The 24,697-nt window shown below is 36.3% G+C and overlaps 1 protein-coding gene across 13 annotated transcripts in view; it reads right to left on the bottom strand.

The window, feature by feature from the left end:
- Positions 1 to 802: 802 nt before the first annotated feature.
- Positions 803 to 24,697, bottom strand: part of USP53 (ubiquitin specific peptidase 53) — a 59,478-nt gene continuing 35,583 nt past the window's right edge. For all 13 annotated transcript variants that reach the window (XM_086407261.1, XM_086407252.1, XM_086407259.1 and 10 more), the window contains 7 exons: positions 20,975 to 21,137; positions 20,330 to 20,482; positions 19,170 to 19,316; positions 17,421 to 18,159; positions 14,999 to 15,075; positions 4,805 to 4,901; positions 803 to 3,741 (listed from right to left, as the gene is read on the bottom strand). In XM_086407261.1, the coding sequence (XP_086263387.1) occupies positions 2,751 to 3,741; positions 4,805 to 4,901; positions 14,999 to 15,075; positions 17,421 to 18,159; positions 19,170 to 19,316; positions 20,330 to 20,482; positions 20,975 to 21,137 (2,367 nt within the window). In that variant the 3' untranslated portion in view covers positions 803 to 2,750. The remainder of the gene's footprint in view (positions 3,742 to 4,804; positions 4,902 to 14,998; positions 15,076 to 17,420; positions 18,160 to 19,169; positions 19,317 to 20,329; positions 20,483 to 20,974; positions 21,138 to 24,697) is intronic.

Below are 24,697 nucleotides of genomic sequence, written 5' to 3'. Positions count from 1 at the left end.
ACCTAGTCCCTAAATGGCATGGGGATACACTCAGAGGCTACAAGATTATTTACTGAGGGCATTTAATGTAGACGTTATGCTCTAGGGAAAGGGTCACCAAACTACCCACATCTGGCCCATTTGCCTCCACCTGTGAGCTAAGAATGATTTTTACATCTTAAAATGATTGAGAAAAAAACAGAAAGACTATTTCATGAAGTGGAAATGATGTGAAATCCATGCTTCAATGCTGCTAAAGTTTTACTGGAGCAGAGACAAGCCTATTCATTAGCATAGTATGTAAATGTTACATTCTGGCTGTTTTCACACTACCCTGGCAGAACTGAGTGGCTGTTAGGGTCTTAGGGTGCACAAGGCCTAAGTTATTATAATAAGTTATTATACTGAGTCTCTGACTTTAAAGAATGTTTATCAGCTCCTGTGGGAATTCTCCTTTAGACCTCACTGGAGTTGAACTCTTAAGAGTCTCCTGTGATAAATTTTTTTGATCAGTGATATTCCAAGTTCACCCCTGAACTTTAAATTGACCTACTTTTCCCATAAAATACATAATTCACAGGGATGAGAGAGGAATCAACAGTTCATGAATGCAAAGAAAAGTCCAACCATATTAAAAATCAGTTTACCCCCCTCCAAAATTTTGAACCAGAAGAAACTGACATCACATGAAAATACTCTGAAGTATTTTGAACATTACAGCTGTTGGTTGTGTTATTTTGAATGTTATCATAATCTTACAACCACAAGAAAACATGTATAAAAATAAAGTCACCCAAGAAATAAAAATTTCACATATGAATGATTATTAGTAAATACATATTCTGTCTATATTTGGAGTGTTGTGTCAACAAAAACAAACAGTCGGTTTCTAGTTTGTTAGTACTACAGCATAATGCAGGAGGTTTTAACTGGACAGCAGTACTTTAAAAAGCCCCAGAATCAGACATTTCTGAGTGATGTCTGCAACTCGACTGTGAGTTAAACTTCATACAAATCTATGAGATTGTTGTTAAGTACCAGAAATCAGTTTAAATGTTTCAAATAATACATTTTCAACTGGACATAAAAACAAACTACACAAAGTTTTTGAAAATTATTAAAAATACTTGAAGCTCATTTTTCTAGTATTTTACAATATTATAAAAGCAGTAATTAAATACACTGACATTTCAAGTACAATTTTACAAACTTTACAATATTTACAAACCTTCCATACTAAAAGCTATGTTAAAAAAAGCTTTCTTAAAAGATAAAATTGTACTTAGTTTATATTCAAGTATTTCTACATTAAGAGAATATAAAATAATAATCACCTACTGTTACAGTTAGAAACTTCGCTAGGTGGAAGACAAAATTTGATCAAGATCTGATAACTGGGTTACAGGACTGAGCTTAGACTTGTACAAGCAATTATTTTCTACTTATCTAGAAATATTCAGTTTTAATCATTAACATTTTGGAATACTTTAACAATTTATGGAACTGGTCAAAATATTGAATTTGCTAATTTACAGAATTACTGTCTTTTATATATAAAATTTACCCAAATTCTCAGTTCTCTAGCATGGACAATATAAAACTATTCTAAACCACAATTAGTGTACCAGTTTAGTACAAAATTAAATGACAACTATGAAATAAGGCAATTAAAGTACTTATTTCCACTTGTAATGATAAAAATGGAAAACTTAAAGCCTCCATGAAAGTAAGTGGGGAAAATTATTATTTGTTTAGAGCAGAAAAAAGGGAAGGATACTCAATTTAATGCATATCATTAAAATTAAACCTATATGAAAGGCAAATATTTAATCTGGAAACCCAGAATGATTTTCAAATTCAAGACTGAATATCATTAAAATGGGCTGACAACCTACAAATAAGTACTATTACAGCAGGGAAAATTTAGGCAGTCACAGTGATATTCTTAAAAAAAGGCTTTAGGTTAATTCCTAACACTGGTTACTAGCAGCCCAAAGTAAACCAAACCAAAATAAAAACCTTTCATATTTCATATAAAACTAGAAAAAAAGTAACAAATAAATATACTAAAGTGAAGTATTTTAATTATTTTTAGCTTACATGACTGAAGTAATGTTTATAAATACAACAAAGGATATTCTGAAGGTAAAAATTCTAGGAGCAAAATTAAGTCTCTTCCAACCTTGAGAATTTAATTAAAAATTGCTTTATCATTAAGGCTTTTTTCTTGAAATGCTATCAATTTCATGGGTTGATTTTTTTTTTTTTTTTTTAAGACACTTAAGGAATCATAGGTAGTAGACTATCACAGAAGTCAAAAGCAAATGGTGAAGCCCTCTTATGGCTACCCATTAGAAAGTGCTTCCTCACAAAGCAACTACTACTTGGACTATGCAAACTACCTGCCATCTGCTATCTTTCAGTTAGCACAGTTAACCAGTCTACATATATGAGAACTGCTTAGTTTAATACTTATGGGTCTACCAGTCAAAAAATAAAGGGTCAAATTACATTTTTACTCAACTGCAGTGTGTGAAAAATGACTTTCTGGACACACCCTGATTTTCTATTTTTTGAGGCATGCCAAGGCTAGTCAGAGAGAATTTCCAAAATACCCAATAAGTTGACTTTCACAAGATAAAAAGATCTGTATAGAAAGTTAAAGTGATTAATGACTAACAATGCCATGGTTTTAATTTCATATAGCACTAGGTTTGGTCAGTTGATTCTTAAATGGTCTCTGAGAAGTAAAAGCCCATCGGAGTCATCATTTATCTATTACAGTAAATACCAGGTTTATGTTTTTGCTCAGAAGGGCAGTTTGAACCAAAACTACTATGTAACACAGGTCCTAGCTCTCTTTCATTCTGAGACAGTGAATTATCATTACAAAAGCCACTGTTCTCTGGAAAGCAAAGCTTGGGCCTCTGATGGTATTTCAGTCTATATGTATCAGTCATGCAGTTATCAACCGAAAAATAGGTAGTTAATGAAACTGTCTCATTTGGACATGTAGAACTAGAGTCTGTTTCTGGCTGGCAGAAAGCACCAACAGCTCTACCTGAGTCTGCCTGAAAATCTTTAGTTGCAGAACTGGATGGAGTGTTTGATGTGTTGCTGAAATACTCTTTTGCTTGAAATGTATCCTTAAATCTTTCATCGTTCACATACAGACTCATGTCTACACCTAGCTCTGAGGCTGTACTTAGACTGTGCTTCAGAAGACTAGAAGAGTTCGTCTTAAACGTCTCTGTTACTTTGACATCAGGAGTAGAGTCATTTTTCTCTGACTGTGGCACACTGGTCATAGCATATTTCTTTGGTGGCAGAGGGGGTGGTGCATTCTGGCAAACAAGTTTCGGCATCTGACAGCCGTCAGATCTACAGGTTGACTGAACCAGATGTTCCCTGGGTAGAGAGTTCTCAGAGTAATATCGTTCCATCATGTTTTGCTGCTGGATGAGGGGAGCAGTTTCTGGCTTTGACCCCACAGTTCTCATGTGTGAAGACCATGATGAAGATGGTGAGACTGTTTCATTACTGTTCACTCTCTTTCCAGAACCAGAGTTATCATCAGTGTGAAAAAGCAAACCTGTTTTCTCAGACTTTTCTTTATTAAGCCACTCAGAAAACTTGGGTTCACTTGATTTTTCAAGTTTCTGTTCATCTGACTGGTGGGTATGCTCTCTGACTGTGTGGTCCTTGAGTATTTCTGGATTGGATGAAGGGAGTGTCTTTCCATTGGTTTCATGTATATGTGACCTGAAAAATAAAAACAAAGCTAAAACACCATACACAAATATGCAAAACTGGAGGGAAAAGAAAAACACTTGTCCCATTGTTTAACTTCCCAATATAGTGTTTATGTTATTGGTATAACAACAGAAATGGGAACCATTAACAATTACAGCCATTAACAATTTACACTCTCTGAATCCAAAACCTTTATCCTAGAATACATAAATGTTTACCAGAAATACCATTACCAATATCAGATTTGTAATAATTAGAAGTGTAATTTTTTAAAAAAGCAAATTTCCAGGAAATCCCTGGTGGGCCAGTGCTTATGACTGTGCTTTCATGCCTGGGTCTGGGATTCAATCCCGGGTTGGGGAACTAAGATCCCACAAACTGTGTAGTATGACCCCCTCCAAAAAGTTTCAACTTACAAACACTTAAATTACATTTATTGTTATAAATAATAGCATAGACTTAAGGAAACTGTTATTAGCAAATAATTCCAATACTCTAAAACACTTCCCAACCAACATTACAATGTTTATAGCAATAAAAGTACTTTTATTTATAATGCCATAAGGATAGGATACTAATTGAAAATAATCAGACTATTTTTACTTAATAATATCCAAGATGAACAGAAATAGTATCACATTACAAATTATTTATCTTTATGTGATTCAATTATTTTCTCCTGTGACTTGCATGGAATTCAATTACAGTACAAAGATGAAAGGAGTTGAGGCTCTGCCAAGTAGATTACTGAAAACTTGGCTCCATTGGCTTGGGGCAAATTACTTAATCTAAACCCCAAATTTTCTCTTTTGTAAAATACCATCTACCTCAAAAGAATGCTGTGAGGATTAAAACAAACAATCATAAATTGTACAAGGAACTTTGTACGCTCCCCCATCATTAAGGTCTACATCCTTTTAATGATCCCCAATAAAATATGCATTATAACACTCTAGACCCATGGCTATCAGGTAAGTATGTATGCCTATCAGGTAGCTAAGAACGCCTTTCTGATAATTCCTATTATACATGCATTTAGAAGATTCTAGTATTTCCAAACAGCTATGATTACCTTTTTATCAAAGGATTTTTTATTTGTAGATGTGATTCTGGGTGGAACTCATGAGCTTTAGAGGCTACATCTAAGTTCTTGAGTTCTCTTTTAAAGCCTGAGGAGGAAAATGAGAAAAACAAAATTATGTAAGTGATCATTCAGAATTTACTCCATCTATAAGTGAAGTGAAAGCTGCTCAGTCGTGTCCGACTCTGCAACCCCATGGCCTCATGGACTATAGAGTCCATGGGATTCTCCAGGGCAGAATACTGGAGTGGGTAGCCTTTCCCTTCTCCAGGGGATCTTCCCAACCCAGGGATCGAACCCAGGTCTCCTGCATTGCAGGAGGATTCTTCACCAGCTGAGCCACAAGGGAAGCCCAAGAACACTGGAGTGGGTAGCCTATCCCTTCTCCAGCAGATATTCCTGACCCAGGAATCAATACTTCTCCATAATTTACATAAGGTTTTCTATATAACGGGTAATTCTCTTCCAAATTAACAGAAAAAAAAAACTAGTTATTCAAGCCTTTGCTCAAATAATACCTTTTCCGAACCCTTTATACAAAATTAATGGTTCTTTCCTCAATTTATTACACATGAAAATGTCAGCAATGCCCCAAAAGTGTTATTCTTGATGGGTCATGTGAACTGTGTTTCCCATTTACTCTTAACTGATGAATGGGTGGGAAGATCCTACATTTGAAAATAGATGCCTTGAGTTGCCTGCCAATCAATGCAGGAGACGTAAGAGAACTAGGATTCAATCCCTGAGTGGGGAAGACCCCCTGGAGGAGGGCATGGCAACCCGCTCCAGTATTCTTGCCTGGAGAATCCCATGGACAGAGGAGCCTGGCGGGCTACTGTCCATGGGATCGAAAAGAGTCGGACACAACTGAAGTGACTTACCACAGGCTCACAACTTAAGTTCAAGTTTGGACTCAGTGTTTACTGGATGGTTACTTTATATTAAAACCAACTTTAAAAACTTACACCACCTTACAGTCTAGGTTTCTTCCTTTACCTAATGAGATACTACTATCTATTTTACCCGCCTCACAGGAATATTAGGAACATCAGCCGAATTAAAATGAGGGTATTACGATAACACGTAAAATGTCATTCCACCATGAACTAGCTACCATTTATTGACTGCTTACTCAAGTTTTAAGAAGTTGATAATAGTTATTTCACTTAATCTTTACAGTTGAAAAGCATTTTTACTTGAAAAGACAATGGACCAACTTCAGTTATTCAGAATTGAGTATGTGACATACATTTTCTTGAAAATGAAAGAAGTGAACCTGTCATTTCAGGAAAACAACTGGCAGTATTTATTGCCAATGATAAAATTCAAGCTTTTGGATGAAAGTAAGGGTTTTGGAAAACCTGTATTTACCACTATGAGTTTTATAGTTTTCCAATAATTAATATTTTTGCTGATATCTGTGGTAATATTTAAAAATGTGTTCTTTAAAAAGATATATACAGAAATGTAACAACATTTGGAAGACTTGCATAATTTAGCAATCTAAGCCTCTCTCTTTGACAGCTACTTTATGACTAAAAAGAAGTAGTATCAGAAAGAATCTTAACTATTTTTCATTCTTTAAAGTCTGAGAAATTTCTAAGTTGAAGTTATAATTTCCCATCCACTGTGATTTTAACTACAGAATGTTTATTTACTTCTTAACTTATCTGTAACTTAAAGTTTAATATTCACAAATACAAAAAGAATTAAATACTTAATTCTCAAAGTATCCACACAATGGGCAGCAGGAGGCAGCAGAGGTTTTATAAATATGCTTGAAATTTTAATATCACTGGCAGGCATTCAACCAAGTGGTCTGACTTCAGAATTCCAACTAACTTAAAAATAGATGTGTTATTTTTCTCTTCTGCTGACACAGACATCCATGTGTCTTTACCGAGAATTTCGGCTCCAGGTTCTTTGCAAATCTAAGAGTTGGATTTTAACACTTGGCAAAGCAGCTACTTCAACATCAACACAAGGAGCTTTAATTAATAATGCTAATTTTGGTACTGTATACAAACAAACCTAAAGCCCAACAGTCAAGAAATCAAAATATATTTACTTAATTTGAAAAGGTAACCTAGGTTTAAAACAGACTTACATAACAAGAAAACCAAACTGCTATTCTAGACACTATCCTCACTCTTGTTGTATACAAAGATTTCAGACTAAAAAAATAATATTGCAACTACAAAGCCTAGAAATCCAAGAACAATAACCTAATCAATGATCTGATTTACAATAAAAAGACATTTAACATTTGAATACTTTAGGGAAAAAAAAATCACAAAACTTTAACTGTATAAATATTTCCGGCTAAACTTACTACATGCCAAAAGGAACAGATACTTTAGTATGTAGTAATCTACTCTATCAGATACCAAATTTGGGGATGATACGAAATAAAAAGCAACGAGCCTTCTTTTCTTACTGGTATTTTACTTTAAAGAAAGAGCAAATAATGCTATTTTGCTACAAATTAAATTTCAACACAAAGTTTATGGTTTTTAAAAATATGTAAATATTTGATGATGCTAGGCCACAGCAACTACTTCTCAATGGTTGGTGAAGCTCTTTCTTTATTTAGAGAAAATAAACTTAGTATGCATAGAGACAAAATCAAATGTTAAAAGTACCTCTAAAGTATATTCTTTAGATATACTTTCTAATGTATTTATTTTAAATGAATATACTCTGAAGTTTGCAAAAAAATCTTAGAGAAAAAAAATCAAACTTATGTATACAAATATACTTTTTGATTAAAATATTTTTTCATTTACTAATTTTAGGATTTAATAACATTAAGGATAGTGTATTTCACTTAGCACATGGAGGTACAGATTTTTTTATAATAAGAATTAAGGAGATTAACAGATTTTTTTTGACCACTGATTAACTCCTTTCACTCTTTCTTGTCCTTTGCAAGATCAAGACTCTCAGCTTGCACCAACCCTGACTTTTATGATTAACTGAGGTTAAGTTCTAGACTCCAAAGTAAATGGCAAAAGTTTTTGAAAGGCCTATGTGATTAGTTACTTACAATCTGTAAATGTCTTAGCAAACATTTATTTCAGTAGATAACCTTACTCCACAGAGAAAAGAGTCCATTAGGTGTGAACTCCTTCAAAGGATTCATCTAACATACGTACTGAATGGTACCCACACTCACCTTTATCTCTCCCATTACAGAAAAACTACCACTCCTTTCATGCAAAGCCTTCCCTGTTCCACTTTCACTCTACTTCCAGAGATCTCATTCCATTAATTACTGTTCTGTCCTACTCTTAATTTTCACACCTTTCTCCTCCTCTGTACAACATTAGTCCCTTACCTTCTGTAACATAAATGCAAAATAAGTGCTCGGTTTCATTTTTCTCCTTTAGTTTCCCTGGTGGCTCAGCTGGTAAAGAATCCACCTGCAATGCAGGAGACCTGGGTTCGATCCCTGGGTTGGGAAGATTTCCTGGATCAGGGAACAAATCCACTCCAGTATTCTGCCCTGGAGAATTCCATGGACCGTATAGTCCATGGGGTGGCAAAGAGTCGGACACGACTGAGAGACTTTCACTTCACTTCGTTCCTTTACTATTCACAGCAAGGATTTTGACAGACACATGCATTTATTTACTGCTTTTTTATTCACTTTTTATTTTACTGTAATCTTTTCTGAAAAACTTTTAGTTGGAAGATAACTTCAAAAAGTTCAGAAAAGCTGAAAGACTAAAACTACTACAAAGAATACCTACCTGTATATCCTTTACCCAGACTCACCTATTATCATCATTTTACCTTTTTTTTTTCCCCTGAACCATTTGAAAATAAGTTACAAACATCATGGCCCCTTACTTAAACAGTTCTATCACATTCTTGGTTCTATTCTAACGTGTCTCTACCACTGCTTTCACTAGGTCACTAATGCCTTCAGATCAGATCAGATCAGATCAGTTGCTGAGTTGTGTCCGACTCTTTGCTACCCCATGAATCGCAGCACGCCAGGCCTCCCTGTCTATCACCAACTCCCGGAGTTCACTCAGACTCACGTCCATCGAGTCAGTGATGCCATCCAGCCATCTCATCCTCTGTCATCCCCTTCTCCTCTTGCCCCCAATCCCTCCCAGCAGCAGAGTCTTTTCCAATGAGTCAACTCTTCACATGAGGTGGCCAAAGTACTGGAGTTTCAGCTTTAGCATCATTCCTTCCAAAGAAATCCTAGGGCTGATCTCCTTCAGAATGGACTGGTTGGATCTCCTTGCAGTCCAAGGGACTCTCAAAAGTCTTCTCCAACACCACAGTTCAAAAGCATCAATTCTTCGGCACTCAGCCTTCTTCACAGTCCAACTCTCACATCCATACACGACCACAGGAAAAACCATAGCCTTGACTAGACGAACCTTTGTTGGCAAAGTAATGTCTCTGCTTTTGAATATGCTATCTAGGTTGGTCATAACTTTGCTTCCAAGGAGTAAGCGTCTTTTAATTTCATGGCTGCAGTCACGATCTGCAGTGATTTTGGAGCCCAGAAAAATAAAGTCTGACACTGTTTCCACTGTTTCCCCATTTATTTGCCATGAAGTGATGGGACCGGATGCCATGATCTTCGTTTTCTAAATATTGAGCTTTAAGCCAACTTTTTCACTCTCCACTTTCACTTTCATCAAGAGGCTTTTGAGTTCGTCTTTAATTTCTGCCATAAGGGTGGTGTCATCTGCATATCTGAGGTTATTGATATTTCTCCCGGCAATCTTGATTTCAGCTTGTGCTTCTTCCAGCCCAGCATTTCTCATGATGTACTCTGCATAGAAGTTAAATAAGCAGGGTGACAATATACAGCCTTGACGTACTCCTTTTCCTATTTGGAACCAGTCTGTTGTTCCATGTCCAGTTCTAACTGTTGCTTCCTAACCTGCATACAAATTTCTCAAGAGGCAGGTCAGGTGGTCTGGTATTCCCATCTCTTTCAGAATTTTCCAGTGTATTGTGATCCACACAGTCAAAGGCTTTGGCATAGTCAATAAAACAGAAACAGATGTTTTTCTGGAACTCTCTTGCTTTTTCAATGATCCAGTGGATGTTGGCAATTTGATCTCTGGTTCCTCTGCCTTTTCTAAAACCAGCTTGAACATCAGCAAGTTCACGGTTCACATATTGCTGAAGCCTGGCTTGGAGAATTTTGAGCATTACTTTGCTAGTGTGTGAGATGAATGCAATTGTGCAGTAGTTTGAGCATTCTTTGGCATTGCCTTTCTTTGGGATTGGAATGAAAACTGACCTTTTCCAGTCCTGTGGCCACTGCTGAGTTTTCCAAATTTGCTGGCATATTGAGTGCAGCACTTTCACAGCATCATCTTTCAGGATTTGAAATAGCTCAACTGGAATTCTATCACGTCCACTAGCTTTGTTCGCAGTGATGCTTTCTAAGGCCCACTTGACTTCACATTCCAGGATGTCTGGCTCTAGGTCAGTGATCACACAATCATGATTATCTGGGTCGTGAAGATCTTTTTTGTATAGTTCTTCTGTGTATTCTTGCCATCTCTTCTTAATATCTTCTGCTTCTGTTAGGTCCATACCATTTCTGTCCTTTATCGAGCCCATCTTTGCATGAAATGTTCCTTTGGTATCTCTGATTTTCTTGAAGAGATCTCTAGTCTTTCCCATTCTGTGTTTTCCTCTATTTCTTTGCATCGATCGCTGAAGAAGGCTTTCTTATCTCTTCTTGCTATTCTTTGGAACTGCTAAATCAAACCAGCAGTTTTTGATCCTTATTCTGCTTTACCTGCGACCATTTTTCTTCTTAAAGCTCCCCATTTCCCTAGTTTCTGTGCGATAATTTCCTCAGCTGTATTTTCTCATACTTTCCAGTTACTACTCATTCTTTTCCAAAGTTGCTCCTTCACTCTACCTTAGCTCATCTCTTCTAGTCAACAAACCCCATGTTCCTTCATCTACCTTCTGCCCTGACATCTCATGTTTTCCTGAGTGATGTTGTTCACGTCTCTGGCATTCAATTCTGATATATGTTGATGGCTACCAATACATAATGTTTCCTGCATTTCAGACATTTGTAACTGTCTAATAAATCTGTTTACCTAAAATGACAAACCAAACAAATCCAAAACTAAATCTGACATCCCCACTCGATGCCAAAATATGAGGGCTTCCCAGGTGGCCCAGTGGTAAAGAATTTGCCTGCCAGTGGAGGAGATGTAAGAGACACAAGTGCGATCCCTGGGTCGGGAAGATTCCCGGAGGAGGAAATAGCAACTCACTCCAGTATTCCTGCCTGAAAAATCCCATGGATAGAGAAGCCTGGTGAGCTACAGTCCATGCAGTCACAAAGAGTCAGACACAACTGAGCGACCAGGCACTCTCACCCCCCAAATCTGTCTCTTCTTCCTATATTCCTCCAATTGGTAAATGGTGAATCCACTTACGTAAGACCCAAATACGGCTACTCCTAACTTCCTACTTTTCCTGTACTGTGTACATCTGTCATAGAACCTGACTCCACTGTCCACATATTCTTATAATCTCTGAAATCTTCTTTCTTGACATAGATATAGCCTTAGTTTATGCACTCATCTTTTCTCCCCTAAGTTATTAAACTCTGTATCTAATTTTTCTCCCACTGCTCTAAATTCATCCTCTACACAACCACTAAAAAGTCTTTTCTAAAATGCAATTGGCGTATACTACTCTCCTTGTCCTTTGGTGCCTTTCCACTTCTTAGGATTTAAAAATGGCATAAAAGTTTCATCATGATTTGGCTTCTCTCTAGCCTCTATCCATCATCTCAGAATTTCCATGGATGCATTCCAGCCTTGTATATAACAAGTTACCTGTATTCGTCTAATATGTGGTATCTTCTCCTGACCATGTACTTTTGAACATGTCATTTCTTCTGTTTTAAATGCAATTTAAGTGATTTGAAATTATCCCCATTAGTGACCCATTTTCAATACAGGAGCTAAAATAATCTAAATGGCATTGTGGAATTTCAACAATGTTTTCAAATAATAGCTGTAGGCAATATAAGTATTTTTTCTATTTGCAACAGAACCCATAAATATAACAGGCTATGTAGTATCTCTATCAGTGAAAAATTATTAGTGAAATAACCACAATGGCCCTACTTTAGATTTTAAGTTCTCTACCAGTACCTAAACTTATACAGACTAATATTAAAAGCTGACTTAAATGTCAAACAGAATATAGAAATTAAAAAATTTTTTCTAAGGTTCTTTAACTTCGTCAAAGTCTTTTATCCATGGATAGAAAGTGATTCTTCAGGTCAATAATGTATGTGTGTCCCATTTTATAAATAAGAAATAGGAGAAATCCAAGAAAATGATACCATGCCACAAAAAATTAAATTGTGCTTGACTGGGGAAAAAAAAAATCCACACAGGGCAACCTTTTAGCTTAGGAAATAAACTGCTATACCCACTTTAACATGTTCTCAATCAACGACAAGGGGAGGGGAATACACATATGGATACCATAAGGTATGTACTTTAATAAAGGTTCCCTAAGCAAAGACTGGGCTTCCCAGATGGTGCTAGTGGTTAAAAAAAAAAAAAAGCCTGCCAATGCAGGAGTCTTAAGAAATTCGGATTTAATCTCTGGGTCTGGAAGATCCCCTGGAGGAGGGCCTGTAAACCCACTCGAGTATTCTCTCCTGGAGAATCCCATGGACAGTGGAGCCTGGTGGGCTACAGTCCATTGGGTCACAAAGAGTCAGACATGACTGAAGTGACTTAGCATGCATGCACACAAGCAAAAACTAGCTTAAAGAACTCTTACAGGTTTTGAAGTTTATTAAAATAGAAAATAACAAGTACTGGTGAGGAGGTGGAGAACCTGGAACCTTTGCGCAATCCTGGTGGAAATGTTAAATGCTGCAGCTGCTATGGAAAATAGTGTAGTGGTTCCTCAAAACATTAAACATAAAATTGCCAAAGGATCCAGCAATTGCACTTCTGGGTATATATTGAAAAGAACTGAAAGCAGGGATTTCAGGTATCTATATAAATAGGAGCATTTCATACAATACCCAAAAGGCAGAACCAACCCAGATGTGGACAAACAAAATGTGTTACGTCATATAATGTAATGTTAGCCTAAAAAAGGAGTGGGATTCTGACACATGGAGGAACTCTGAAGACACTGTGCTAAACAAAATAGTGAAAGTGAAAGTCGCTCAGTCGTGTCTGACTCTTTGCAACCCCATGGCCTGTATAGTCCCTGGAATTCTCCAGGCCAGAATACTGGAGTGGGTAGCTATTTCCTTCTCCAGCGGATCTTCCCAACCCAGGGATTGAACCCAGGTCTCCTGCATTGCAGGCGGATTCTTTACCAGCTGAGCTACAAGGGAAGCTCAAGAATACTGGAGTGGGTAGCCTATCCCTTCTCCAGGGGATCTTCCCAACCCAGGAATTGAACTGGCGTCTCCTGCATTGTAGGCAGATTCTTCACCAACTGAGCTATGAGGGAAGCCCATTAACGAATGAAATAAGCCCGTTGTAAAAAGACAAATAATTGCATAATTCCACTTATATGAGGTATCTACAGTAGTCAAATTCAAAGAGCCAGAAAGAAGAACAGCAGTTGCCAGGGGCTGGAGGGAGGAGGAAATGGGGAGTTGCTTAATGGGATAGAGTTCAATTTGCAAAGGTGAAAGAATTATGGAGATAGATGCTAGTGACAGTGGCAAAACAATATGAATGTAGTTATTATCACGCAATCTTTACTTAAAAATGATTAGAATGACAAATTTTGTTATGTATTGTATAATTAAAAAGAATATTTTTAAGTGGGCTACATATATACTCTTTCATATTAAATGGGGAAATCCACTACAGAGTTCTTATAACAATGCACTCCAAACCATCAACATTTCTATGACCCTGTGTTTTTAATGTCAGGAAGCAAGCATCATTTTGTAGAGGGCACTGAACTTGCAATGACTGTTCAGTTTTTACTGACTTTGGCTGTTGATTTTTTGGCCAACCCCTTACTGTTTCCTGTAATACTTGGTTACCAGACTTTTATCAGATTTTTAAAACAGGCGAGACATTTTATATGGGAAAGGAAGGTTATTTCCTTAATATAAGTGCTTCCTTCTGATATTATACCCTCTGAAGAAAACAAAATACTTAAAACATTTAATCAAATTTAACATCTGCAACCTGAAAAATAATCTCCATAAAAGCCTTAAGGAAGATAAAGACTAAAAACAAACTTTAAAATGTGTTCATCATAGCTGTTTTTTATTGTTAAAAATTATATCCCTTCTAATCCTCTCAATTCTAAAATTTGAAGACAATGTCTTTGACTGCAACCTCTATAATCCCCTTGCTCATCATTTTCCTTGAACCCCATTTCCCAAGTTCTTCAGGTATAACCTCTCAGTAATAATCCCAAATTCTATACACATTCAAACATCTAATTTTCTTTGCTTCTGAGCTGCTCTATGTTACTAACAAATCATCTATAATAATTCACACCATTACACATTTACTGCTTCCAAACTGAACTTTTCCAACAGGCTGTTTATCAGGTTTTCTGTCTATCCTTAATGCATGCGGCAGACATCAGGACTGTTCATACAGACTGAATGCACTGGTAAACCGCCCTTTTCCACCCTCTGTGATACTAGCCTGACTGTGAAGCCTTGCTCAGCCAGTGAGATGTGAGCGGCAGCGCCTGGATCACTTCTGGGTTGACAGTTTTAAGCCCTCACACGTGACTGATTCCCCACATTGTGCCCCCTTCACTGCCCTCTCCCGAAATGCTGCAACAATTAGAGAAACACTGGTGGAGATGCGGGTACCATGCGTCTCAGGCCCTGAGACATCACAGGAAAAGACGTCATGCTGACCTCCACTGGACGTGTGTTGTGAGCAAGAAACAATCTAGTGTTAAGACACTGAGATTTTCAGGTTGCTACCACTGCAAAGGCCAGAATCTAGCCTAGCCTGGCTGACACACTTGCCCTTTTTCCTACTTCCTGAAGTAGCTATTTGCATCCTTTAAGACTTTAAGCATAAACTCTCCCAACTTCCATCCTCATTACTCATCAACTCATTAGTAGAAGGACTGTTCTCAGCTACTTTACTCTTAATATCATGATTTACTTTTTACTGCTACTATTACAATATATTTAAATAAAAATTTTACCTTCTAAGTTACTTTTGCTCTGTTGGGAGGTATAGTTCACACGTTCTGTGTTTAGGTTGCTTGTCTTAATCTGATCACTAGAAAATAAAAAAAAAAAAAAAACACACACCAAATATATCAGCTATCATGGATTATTATTTACTTTACCCTAAGAAAAAGGAAGGAAACAACATTTGTTAAACAATTATCATACACCATGTGCTGCTCTAGGGGATTAATTACATCTCAACAATACTTAAAGTAGTGAATATCCTCATTTTACAACAGTTATTATCTTCATGTCACAGATTAAGGCTGTGATAGTCGAATTAATTTGCTCAATAACTTAAAGAAGCACAAGCTGGAATCAAGATTGCCGGGAGAAATATCAATAACCTCAGATATGCAGATGACACCACCCTTATGGCAGAAAGTGAAGAGGAACTAAAGAGCCTGTTGATGAAAGTGAAAGAGGAGAGTGAAAAAGTTGAGCTTCAGAAAACAAAGATCATGGCATCTGGTCCCATCACTTCATGGCAAATAGATGGGGAAACAGTGGAAACAGTGGCAGATTTTACTTTTTGGGCTCCAAAATCACTGCAGATGGTGACTGCAGCCATGAAATTAAAAGACGCTTACTCCTTGGAAGGAAAGTTATGACCAACCTAGATAGCATATTAAAAAGCATAGATATTACTTTGCCAAGAAAGGTCCATCTAATCAAGGCTATGATTTTTCCAGTGGTCATGTATGGATGTGAGAGTTGGACTATAAAGAAAGCTGAGCGCCAAAGAATTGATGCTTTTGAACTGTGGTGTTGGAGAAGACTCTTGAGAATCCCTTGGACTGCAAGGAGATCCAACCAGTCCATCCTAAAGGAGACCAGTCCTGGGTGTTCACTGGAAGGACTGATGCTGAGGCTGAAACTCCAATATTCTGGCCACCTCATGAGAAGAGCTGACTCATTGGAAAAGACTCTGATGCTGGGAGGGATTGGGGGCAGGAGGAGAAGGGGACGACAGAGGATGACATGGCTGGATGGCATCACCGACTCAATGGACATGAGTTTGGGTGAACTCCGGGATTTGGTGATGGACAGGGAGGCCTGGTGTGCTGCAATTCATGGGGTCACAAAGAGTTGGACACAACTGAGCAACTGAACTGAACTGAAGCCTATCTGGTTACAAAGTCCTGATCTTTCTAATACCTTAAGAACTATTATGAAATTACCCTGCCAAATAAAAAAACTTCCCTAAGTCTTCATTATAATGATTATTTTAGTAAAACATGGGTGGTCATTTTTTACAAATCTGGCTTTTCAATAATCAATGTGATAAAATACCAGCTAATATCAAATTAAGATGTTTTAGACTGATTAAGGGAAGACATAGTGGGTTAACTGACCTAAGCTATGGACATATTTCAGAGGTTACACAGAGATGTGGAAGTAGACTGCTAACAGTAATATAATAAATGTTTTCAGAATTAAGAATTATTGAACACATAGCAGGAGTCACAATACTCGTATCAGATAAATTAGACTTTAAAACAAAGGCTGTGAAAAGAGACAAAGAAGGTCACTACATAATGATCAAAGGATCAATCCAAGAAGAAGATATAACAATTATAAATATATATCCACCCAACATGGGAGCACCGCAGTATGTAAGACAAATCCTAACAAGTATGAAAGGAGAAATTAACAATAACACAATAATAGTGGGAGACTTTAATACCCCACTCACACTTATGGATAGATCAACTAAACAGAAAATTAACAAGGAAAACAAACAAACAAACAAACAAACATGTATCTATAAAGCTCACTAAAGCAAAGCACAGTAAAATGAGGTATGGCAATAAAAGGCGTTAAATTTATCAAAAAAAAAATAATAAAGTGCTGAAAAATTAAAAAAAATGAATAAATAAAAATAAAAAACCATTAAAAAAAAAAAAAAGAATTATTGAACACAAACTTAATTACTTGGCTGTATTCTTTAATATTTGCTAAAGGAAAAATATCTCCTTCATGGAACTGGGTTATGACAGAAGAAAATAACCCCAGCTCTGAGTTACAGATGTTAGAGATGGGATAATGAGCATTAAATAGATTGAAGAATTAAGCAATGAGCTTAATGACAGATATACCAATTTAAATTTATGGTTTAAAACTTGTAGTATATATCAATAGTTTTTAGTGGCAAAATAATAATACATTTTACTTTCTAAATTTCTTCAAAATAAACAGTTGTTATTTTGGGAATCAGGAAATAACTATTAAAATGAGAAACTCAAAATATCAAATAACCTGCAATATCCCAGGTTACTCTGAGCTCAAGCTCTTTGCTTTTCATTTAACTGACCCCAATCTTTGAAAGTTCCTTCAAGTAATTAAGAAGAGAAAATGGATGGGGGGAAATTATTTATATAATTTGTGTATTACCTGAAAGATGTGGTTTCTTTATCACCACTGATATCCACCAGTGTACCATTTCCATCAATAATAGGCGAGTCCAAATTAGCAGAGCCATTACTGATATGATCACTGCTTTCATATCCAGACTCTGTCCTTTGCATCTGCCAGTTGTCACCATGAACTTTAGTTTCTTTGAGGGCTTTATTTTTCTCTGCTACTTTTCCATTAAATTCAAGGGAACTCCTGCTTCCTGTTTCCTGCTTCATTTCATCTTCATATATAGTCATTAAACACTTTTGCTTTGGATTCTCTTTCGGCCAATTGTTAAAACTCTGATCTTTGCTACATTTAGACTTGTTACTGATATTTGATTTATGCCTTGGACTCTGCTGCCTTTTTTCACTTTCATTAAAAATACTATCAACATTTAATGTTTCTCTCATAGGTTTCCAACCTCGGTTTCGGCTTTTATTGCTGCCGTTAGAGCTGCTTCCTTTATCACGAGAATCTTGGCTACTGTCTGTATCATACCCAGTACCACTATCACTCTTAATTTTGCCAGTTATTTTCTCTCCCAAAGCAAGAATCTGGGATTTACTTGAACTTAAGGTTTGTGCAGAAGTTCGATTCTGATGGGCATTTCGGTCATGCTTACACGGTCCTTTTCCTTGACTGTGATATAGATGTGAATTCCCATACTGTCTAAAGCCATTTAGGGTAGGAGGTGATCCAGTCTTGAAATGTGGAGGGTCTTCATCAACCAAATCTTTAAAAATAAATAAGTAAATAATGATACAAAAGCTATTCAGAGCCACTTGTTAGTCACAAGCCAAACACCTTCTTTGGGAAGAAAAGTTAAACAGGAATAATCATAGTTATTTAAATCACATAGTGCTTTGAGGTTAAAAATTGCTTTTGAAATCTCTATTTATGCTTGATGTGATACATTTATAACATAAATGGTTATATAATGATTTTAAAAAATTATCTGCAAAGCAGATCACAAGGTAATTAGAGAAGTTTAAAAAAAGGTATTCTATCTCATTCATAATAAAAAGCATAAAAATAAACATATTTTCCCACCTATTATATTGGTAAGATTAAAAGTTTTCTAAACCAATTACTGCAGGAAACAGACATCTAATCACCATTGGTGGGAATGCAGACTATCAAGTATTTTAGGAGGGCAACTAAGCCACACCGATGAAAACTGAAAATAATCATACGCTAACCCAGTAATCATTCTGAAAAATTTTTATGCTATGGCTACATGCAAAAAGTACACAAAGGTAACTGTGAAAGGATTTCACTGCAGCAAGAATATTAAATCAAGTTTTAAAGCCTAGAAGTATCAGTTAAATCATGGTATGTCCATAAATAAAAGAGTATAAAACCATAAAAGTAAGACATGACCATGAAACTCTTAACAGCAGAACAGAGCAAAGGTCAAGGGTTGCAGGAAAAAAAGTTCTTTTTATTTAAATGTATAACCTTCCTTATTATTTGAATGTACCATACAGGCGAATTGAATTTATAGTTACAAGGTGAAACTATAAAAAAAACCCCACAAAATTTCCAGGCTATAATTGAACAAGAACTAGGGAACTTTACATTTATAGATGTAACAGGCATATTATAGAAATCATACTAAGATACATAACATATAAACAAATATATATAATATATAAATAAAGTGTATTAAATTATAAAAATTAGCTTTAAAGTATAAGATTGTAGCTGCCTTTCTCCAATGAATGTTACAAGTTCTTAACTTACCTCTATGTCTACCCAAATCTTTTCTCTGTCCCCTCTCCAAATCTTTCCTTTGTGAGGAAAGTAAGTTTTTCTGTTCAATGGCTTTTAGAGCACATTCTCTGGAAATGTCTTTTATTTTTTCCCTTTGATCATTGTGACCTGATTTAACTAAAAAAAAAAAAAATTCTTATAATAACAACACATCATTTTTCATGCTATTCAATAAAAGTACAAACTGCACTACATTAAAAATTTAAGATGCAATATATTAACAAAATACAGATGAGTATATAAAACGGAAAAAGGTACAGTTCCATTAAGAACTTTAAAAAGCATTTATTATAGTTTTTTGTTAATGATAATTGTTAATTCTCAATCTTTTCTTGCTTTATGTAAGAATAAAGTAAATGGGTTACTTTATGGTTAGACATTATTTTATTAATATATGTTAAAAGCCCTTTATAAAATCATCCTCAAAAGTCACTCAATTAGTTATATATATTTCTAAACCATAATTATATACACCATACTTTGATATCTCCTGTTGGATCCTAACCACTGATCTTCATTTGTGAAAATTAAAGTTGTAGGTTGATAATGACAAGAGAGAGTTGAATAAACAAGAGGTTAAAAATAAACTACAACAATAGTAACTTCAAACTCCTGTTGCATTCAGTAATGCTAAATTTAATTTTGGCATATGAGCCAAATTATTAACTAAATGTTTTTCCTCTCCAAGTTAATAATTAACTCCTTGAAGGAAAGGCCATATCCATATCATAGCTTTCTTTGGTGACAGTCCAGATTGCCTCCAGCCTATTATGTACAGCCTTGAGTACACGGAAAAACTCAACCACTAGTTGAATCAAAGTGTTCAAATAAAACTATAGGTCTCAGACAAATGCTTAAGTCAGAAGATAAAATTTTTTTCTATTTGCTATTTTCTCTTCATGGCCAAGGAAAGCTAGTTAAGGATTCTCCTTCTGGTCTTTAAAAAGAATTACATACAGTAAGTGAAAAGGGGGGAAGCTTAACTACTCAAGGACAATGTAAAAATGAAAATTTAAATACATATCTGGTCAGGAATTCTCTGGTCGTCCAATGGTTCAATCCCTGGTCGGGGAACGAAGATCCCACATGTCACACAGAACAGCCAAAAAAAAAAAAAAAAAACCACATACCTGGTCCTCTACCGCCACTTGTTTGAATGTGGCTCCGATTAAATGATGAAATGCTATCTGCTTGAAATTTCTGATTTTCTCTCTGCTTTGTCTGATCACCAAATCCATTTTCTTTTGAATTTTCTGACTTAGAAATCGAGGGCTTTTCACATCCTTAAAAAGACCAAGAAAAATGTTTCATTCCTTTCATCCTCTCTACCAGAAGAAGAGATATTTGAATCATCTTTTCAGTCACTTTTAATACTAATGAGAACATCATTTAAAAACTTAGAGGACTGACATCTTTTAAGGATTTCTACATGCTCTGTTAATACATTCAAAAGTGGCCTAGCTCCTTTGGACTTTTCTGGTGTACTTACTTGAAATCTCAGTACTCATCACTAGCAAGAGCTACCAGCCAAGTAACCCCTCCTGGGCTTGTGTGAGCAGGGTAGTGGGTGGCTGCTGAAGGTGCCTCTGAGGCCACAGATGAGGAAAGGTTCTTTAAAAAGACTAACTCAAAGTATTAGAATTTTCCTGGACTCCAAAGAAACTACATTTTGAGATTATCCCCAAAATTCATTTCATATTCACTATATTAGTTAGTATTCCTAGTGTGATTCTGACCATGAAAAACACTAAAAAGAACTTCTAAAGAATTATTACCTATATTTTCTGCAATAGATTTATGATGTGACCAGTTGATGACCTGCCTGAGTGCATCTTCAGTGGAAACTGCTGTGCCATCTGGGTTCGCATAAAACAAAAGCAATGGCTGGAAATGGCATCGGATACACTTGGAGACCACATCTTTCCATCTACTTCCAACCTTAAAAAAAATCACAATGAATAGAAACAGAACTTTGCAATCAATGCATTACATGAAAAGGCAGAGACTGAATTATTTTGTATATTAAAAAAATTTTAAAGACACCCAGATACTAGCAGTTCAACTATTCATCATGTTATACAATTAATTTTATTTAGAAACTAGTCAACATAAAAATATTTTAAACATTATCATTTAAAAAATTGATAAGCAAGATTATACACTTTCTATATCAAGATCTAGAATATCAAATTTTGAAAGGCTTTGCATATACATGGTTGACTGACTTTTGACAGACTTCAAGCAATTTAATGGGGAAATATAATCGTTTATTAAACAAATGGTGCTGGAACAAGTGGATGGCCATATGAAAAAATGAACTTTGACATCATTTCACTAAAAGCATAAAAATGAACTCAGAATGAGTCATGAAAAAACTATAAAGAAGACGATGTTATGAAAGTGTTAGTCGCTCACTGGTGTCTGACTCTTTGCAACCCCATGGGCTATAGCCCGTCAGGCTCCTCTATCCATAGGATTTCCAAAGCAAGAATACTGGAGTGGGTTGCCATTTCCTTCTCCAGGGGATATTCATGACCCAGGGATTGAACCCAGTCTCCTGAATTGCAGGCAGATTCTTTACTGTCTGAGCCTCCAGGGAAGCCCTATAGAAGAAAACAAAAGATAAAATCTTAACAATCTTGGGGGAGGTAAAGATTTCTTAGATAGGACATCAAGCAAGTCAGAGAAGAAAAAAAATTATAAAACTGGCTTCATCAAAATGAATTAATAACTTCTGCTCTTTGAAAGACACCGTTAAGAAAATGAAAAAAAGGAAAAAAAGCCACATATATCTAATAAAGAACTGGTGACCAGAATAAAGAATGATTACAACTCATTAATAAGACAATCCAATTTGAAAAATGTACAACACATCTGAACACTTAACCAAAAAGACATAAAAAATGGCCAATAAGAACATGAAAGACTACTCAAAACATTATTAATCATAGGGGAAATGCAAATTAAAACCACACTGAGATAACGTCATACATTTGCTATAAGGGCTAATGTTAAGATGACCACTAACATGGAGTGCTCCTGAGAATATGGAGCAACTGGAACTCCAGCACATGGCTGGCAGGAATGTAAACTGTACAATCACTTTGGAGATCAATTTGCCAGTCCCTTGTAAAGATTAACACATACCATACAACCCAGAAATCCCACTTCTGAGTATTATCTAAGATTAATGGAAAATAGTATGTTCACACGAAGTCTGTTCATAACTCAACAAGTGAATGGATAAACTGTTACACGGTCATAAAATGGAACACAACAATAAAAATAAGGCACTGATACACACAACACAATACACATTTTAATATATGACTATATGTTAAAAGATATATATATGCTTAGCAAAGGAAGCCAAACACAGAGAATATGTATTATAAGATACTACCCATATAAAACTTGTAAAATGAACAAAACTAATCTATGGTGAGATCAGTGATTTCCTGGGGCCTAGGGTGGAAAAGTGACAGCAAAGGGACACGAAAGGATTTTCTGGAGTCATGAAAATGTTCCATACAATGAATGTGGAGGCTACACAGGCATGTATACAGCTGTTACTATCCAAACTATAAACTTACAAGGGGTGCATTTTAATGTTTGTAAATTACACCTCTCTAACGTTCATTTCGGAGAAGGCAATGGCACCCAACTCCAGTACTCTTGCCTGGAGAATCCCATGGATGGAGGAGCCTCGTGGGCTGCAGTCCATGGGGTCGCTGGGAGTCGAACACGACTGAGCGACTTCACTTCCACTTTTCACTTTCATGCATTGGAGAAGGAAATGGCAACCCACTCCAATGTTCTTGCCTGGAGAATCCCAGGGATGGAGGAGCGTGGTGGGCTGCCGTCTATGGGATCGCACAGAGTCGGACACGACTGAAGCGACTTAGTAGCATCAGCAACATTCATTTAAAAACAAAACCAAACAAAAAGCATTCTAGAATATTAGCTTAGAGAAGAAAAGGACCTTTAAAAAATTGCTGAGGAGCTTGTTCATATTACACACATTTAGCTGTTTACTCTCTTTACTTGGGATTCTGAGATACTTGAAAAACTAGACTAATTTGAAAACAAAACAAACCTAAAACTCAGAGTGACCATATACCCAGTTCTTTCTTCAAATTTTGACAATTTAAGCTATAAGGATGCAAAATAGGAGTGCCAAAATGCTGCTACAAACTGACTCAAATGGAACTTCTTAATAAACTGCCATATCAAAGTATTAAAGAATAAATAAAGTCTGTCACTGTTTCCACTTTTTCCCCTTCTATTTGCCATGAAGTGATGAGATCGGATGCCATGATCTTAGTTTTTTGAATGTTGAATTTTAAGCCAGCGTTTTCACTCTCCTCTATCACCCTCAGCAAGAGGCTCTTGAGTTCCTCTTTGCTTTCTACCATTAGAGTGGTTATCATCTGCATATCTGAGGTTGTTGGTATTTCTAGTGGAAATCTTGATTCTAGCTTGTGAGTCATCCAGCCTGGCATTTCATATGATGTACTCTGCATATACGTTAAATAAGCAAGGTGACAATCGACAGTCTTATGTAATCCTTTCCCAATTTTGAACCAGTCCATTGCTCCATATCTGGTTCTAACTATTGCTTCTTATCCTGCACAAAGGTTTCTCAGGGGCCAGGTAAGGTGGTCTGGTACTTCCATCTCTTTAAGAATTTTCCATACTTTGTTGTGATCCATAAAGTCAAAGGCTTTAGCATAGTCAATAAAGCAGAAGTAGACTTTTTGGGGGGGAATTCCCTTGCTTTTTTCTATGATCCAACAGATGTTGGCAATTTCATCTCGGGTTCCTCTGTCTTTTCTAAATCCAGCTTGTACATCTCTCATTTAGCACAATGCTTTTGAGATTTCTCCACACTCAACAGTTGTCTGTATCAACAGCTCATTCCTTTTATTGCTGATTATTATGTTCCAGTGTATGGTTATACCACAACTTCTTTATCTATTTACCTGATGAGTTATCTTTATCTATTTACCTTATGAGTTATCTTTATCTATTTGTTTCTAGTTTTGGTTACTATAAATAAAACTACTAAGAACACTGAATTATAAATAATGTATGGATACATGCTTTTACAGGAGTGGAATTGCTAGGTTGTATGCTAAGTATTGGAGAAGGCAATGGCAACCCACTCCAGTACTCTTGCATGGAGAATCCCATGGACGGAGGAGCCTGGTAGGCTACAGTCCATAGGGTCGCCAAGAGTCAGACATGACTGAGCGACTTCACTTTCACTTTTCACTTTCATGCATTGGAGAAGGAAATGGCAACCCACTCCAGTATTCTTGCCTGGAGAATCCCAGGGAGAGAGGAGCCTGTTGGGCTGCTGTCTATGGGGTCGCACAGAGTCAGACACGACTGACGTGACTTAGCAGAGGCAGCATGCTAAGTATACATTTGAATTTATAACTGTTTTCTAAAGTGATTATCCAATTTTGCATTTCCATCAGCCTCATGAGAGATCC

This window comes from Bos grunniens, chromosome 6 (assembly GCF_055505025.1).
Source record: "Bos grunniens cultivar Pamir isolate PY7600 chromosome 6, Bosgru_T2T1.0, whole genome shotgun sequence".
In the NCBI taxonomy this organism is placed as follows: domain Eukaryota; kingdom Metazoa; phylum Chordata; class Mammalia; order Artiodactyla; family Bovidae; genus Bos; species Bos grunniens.
Note: the sequence above shows the minus strand (reverse complement) of the source record. Positions and strands in the feature narration are given on the sequence as shown.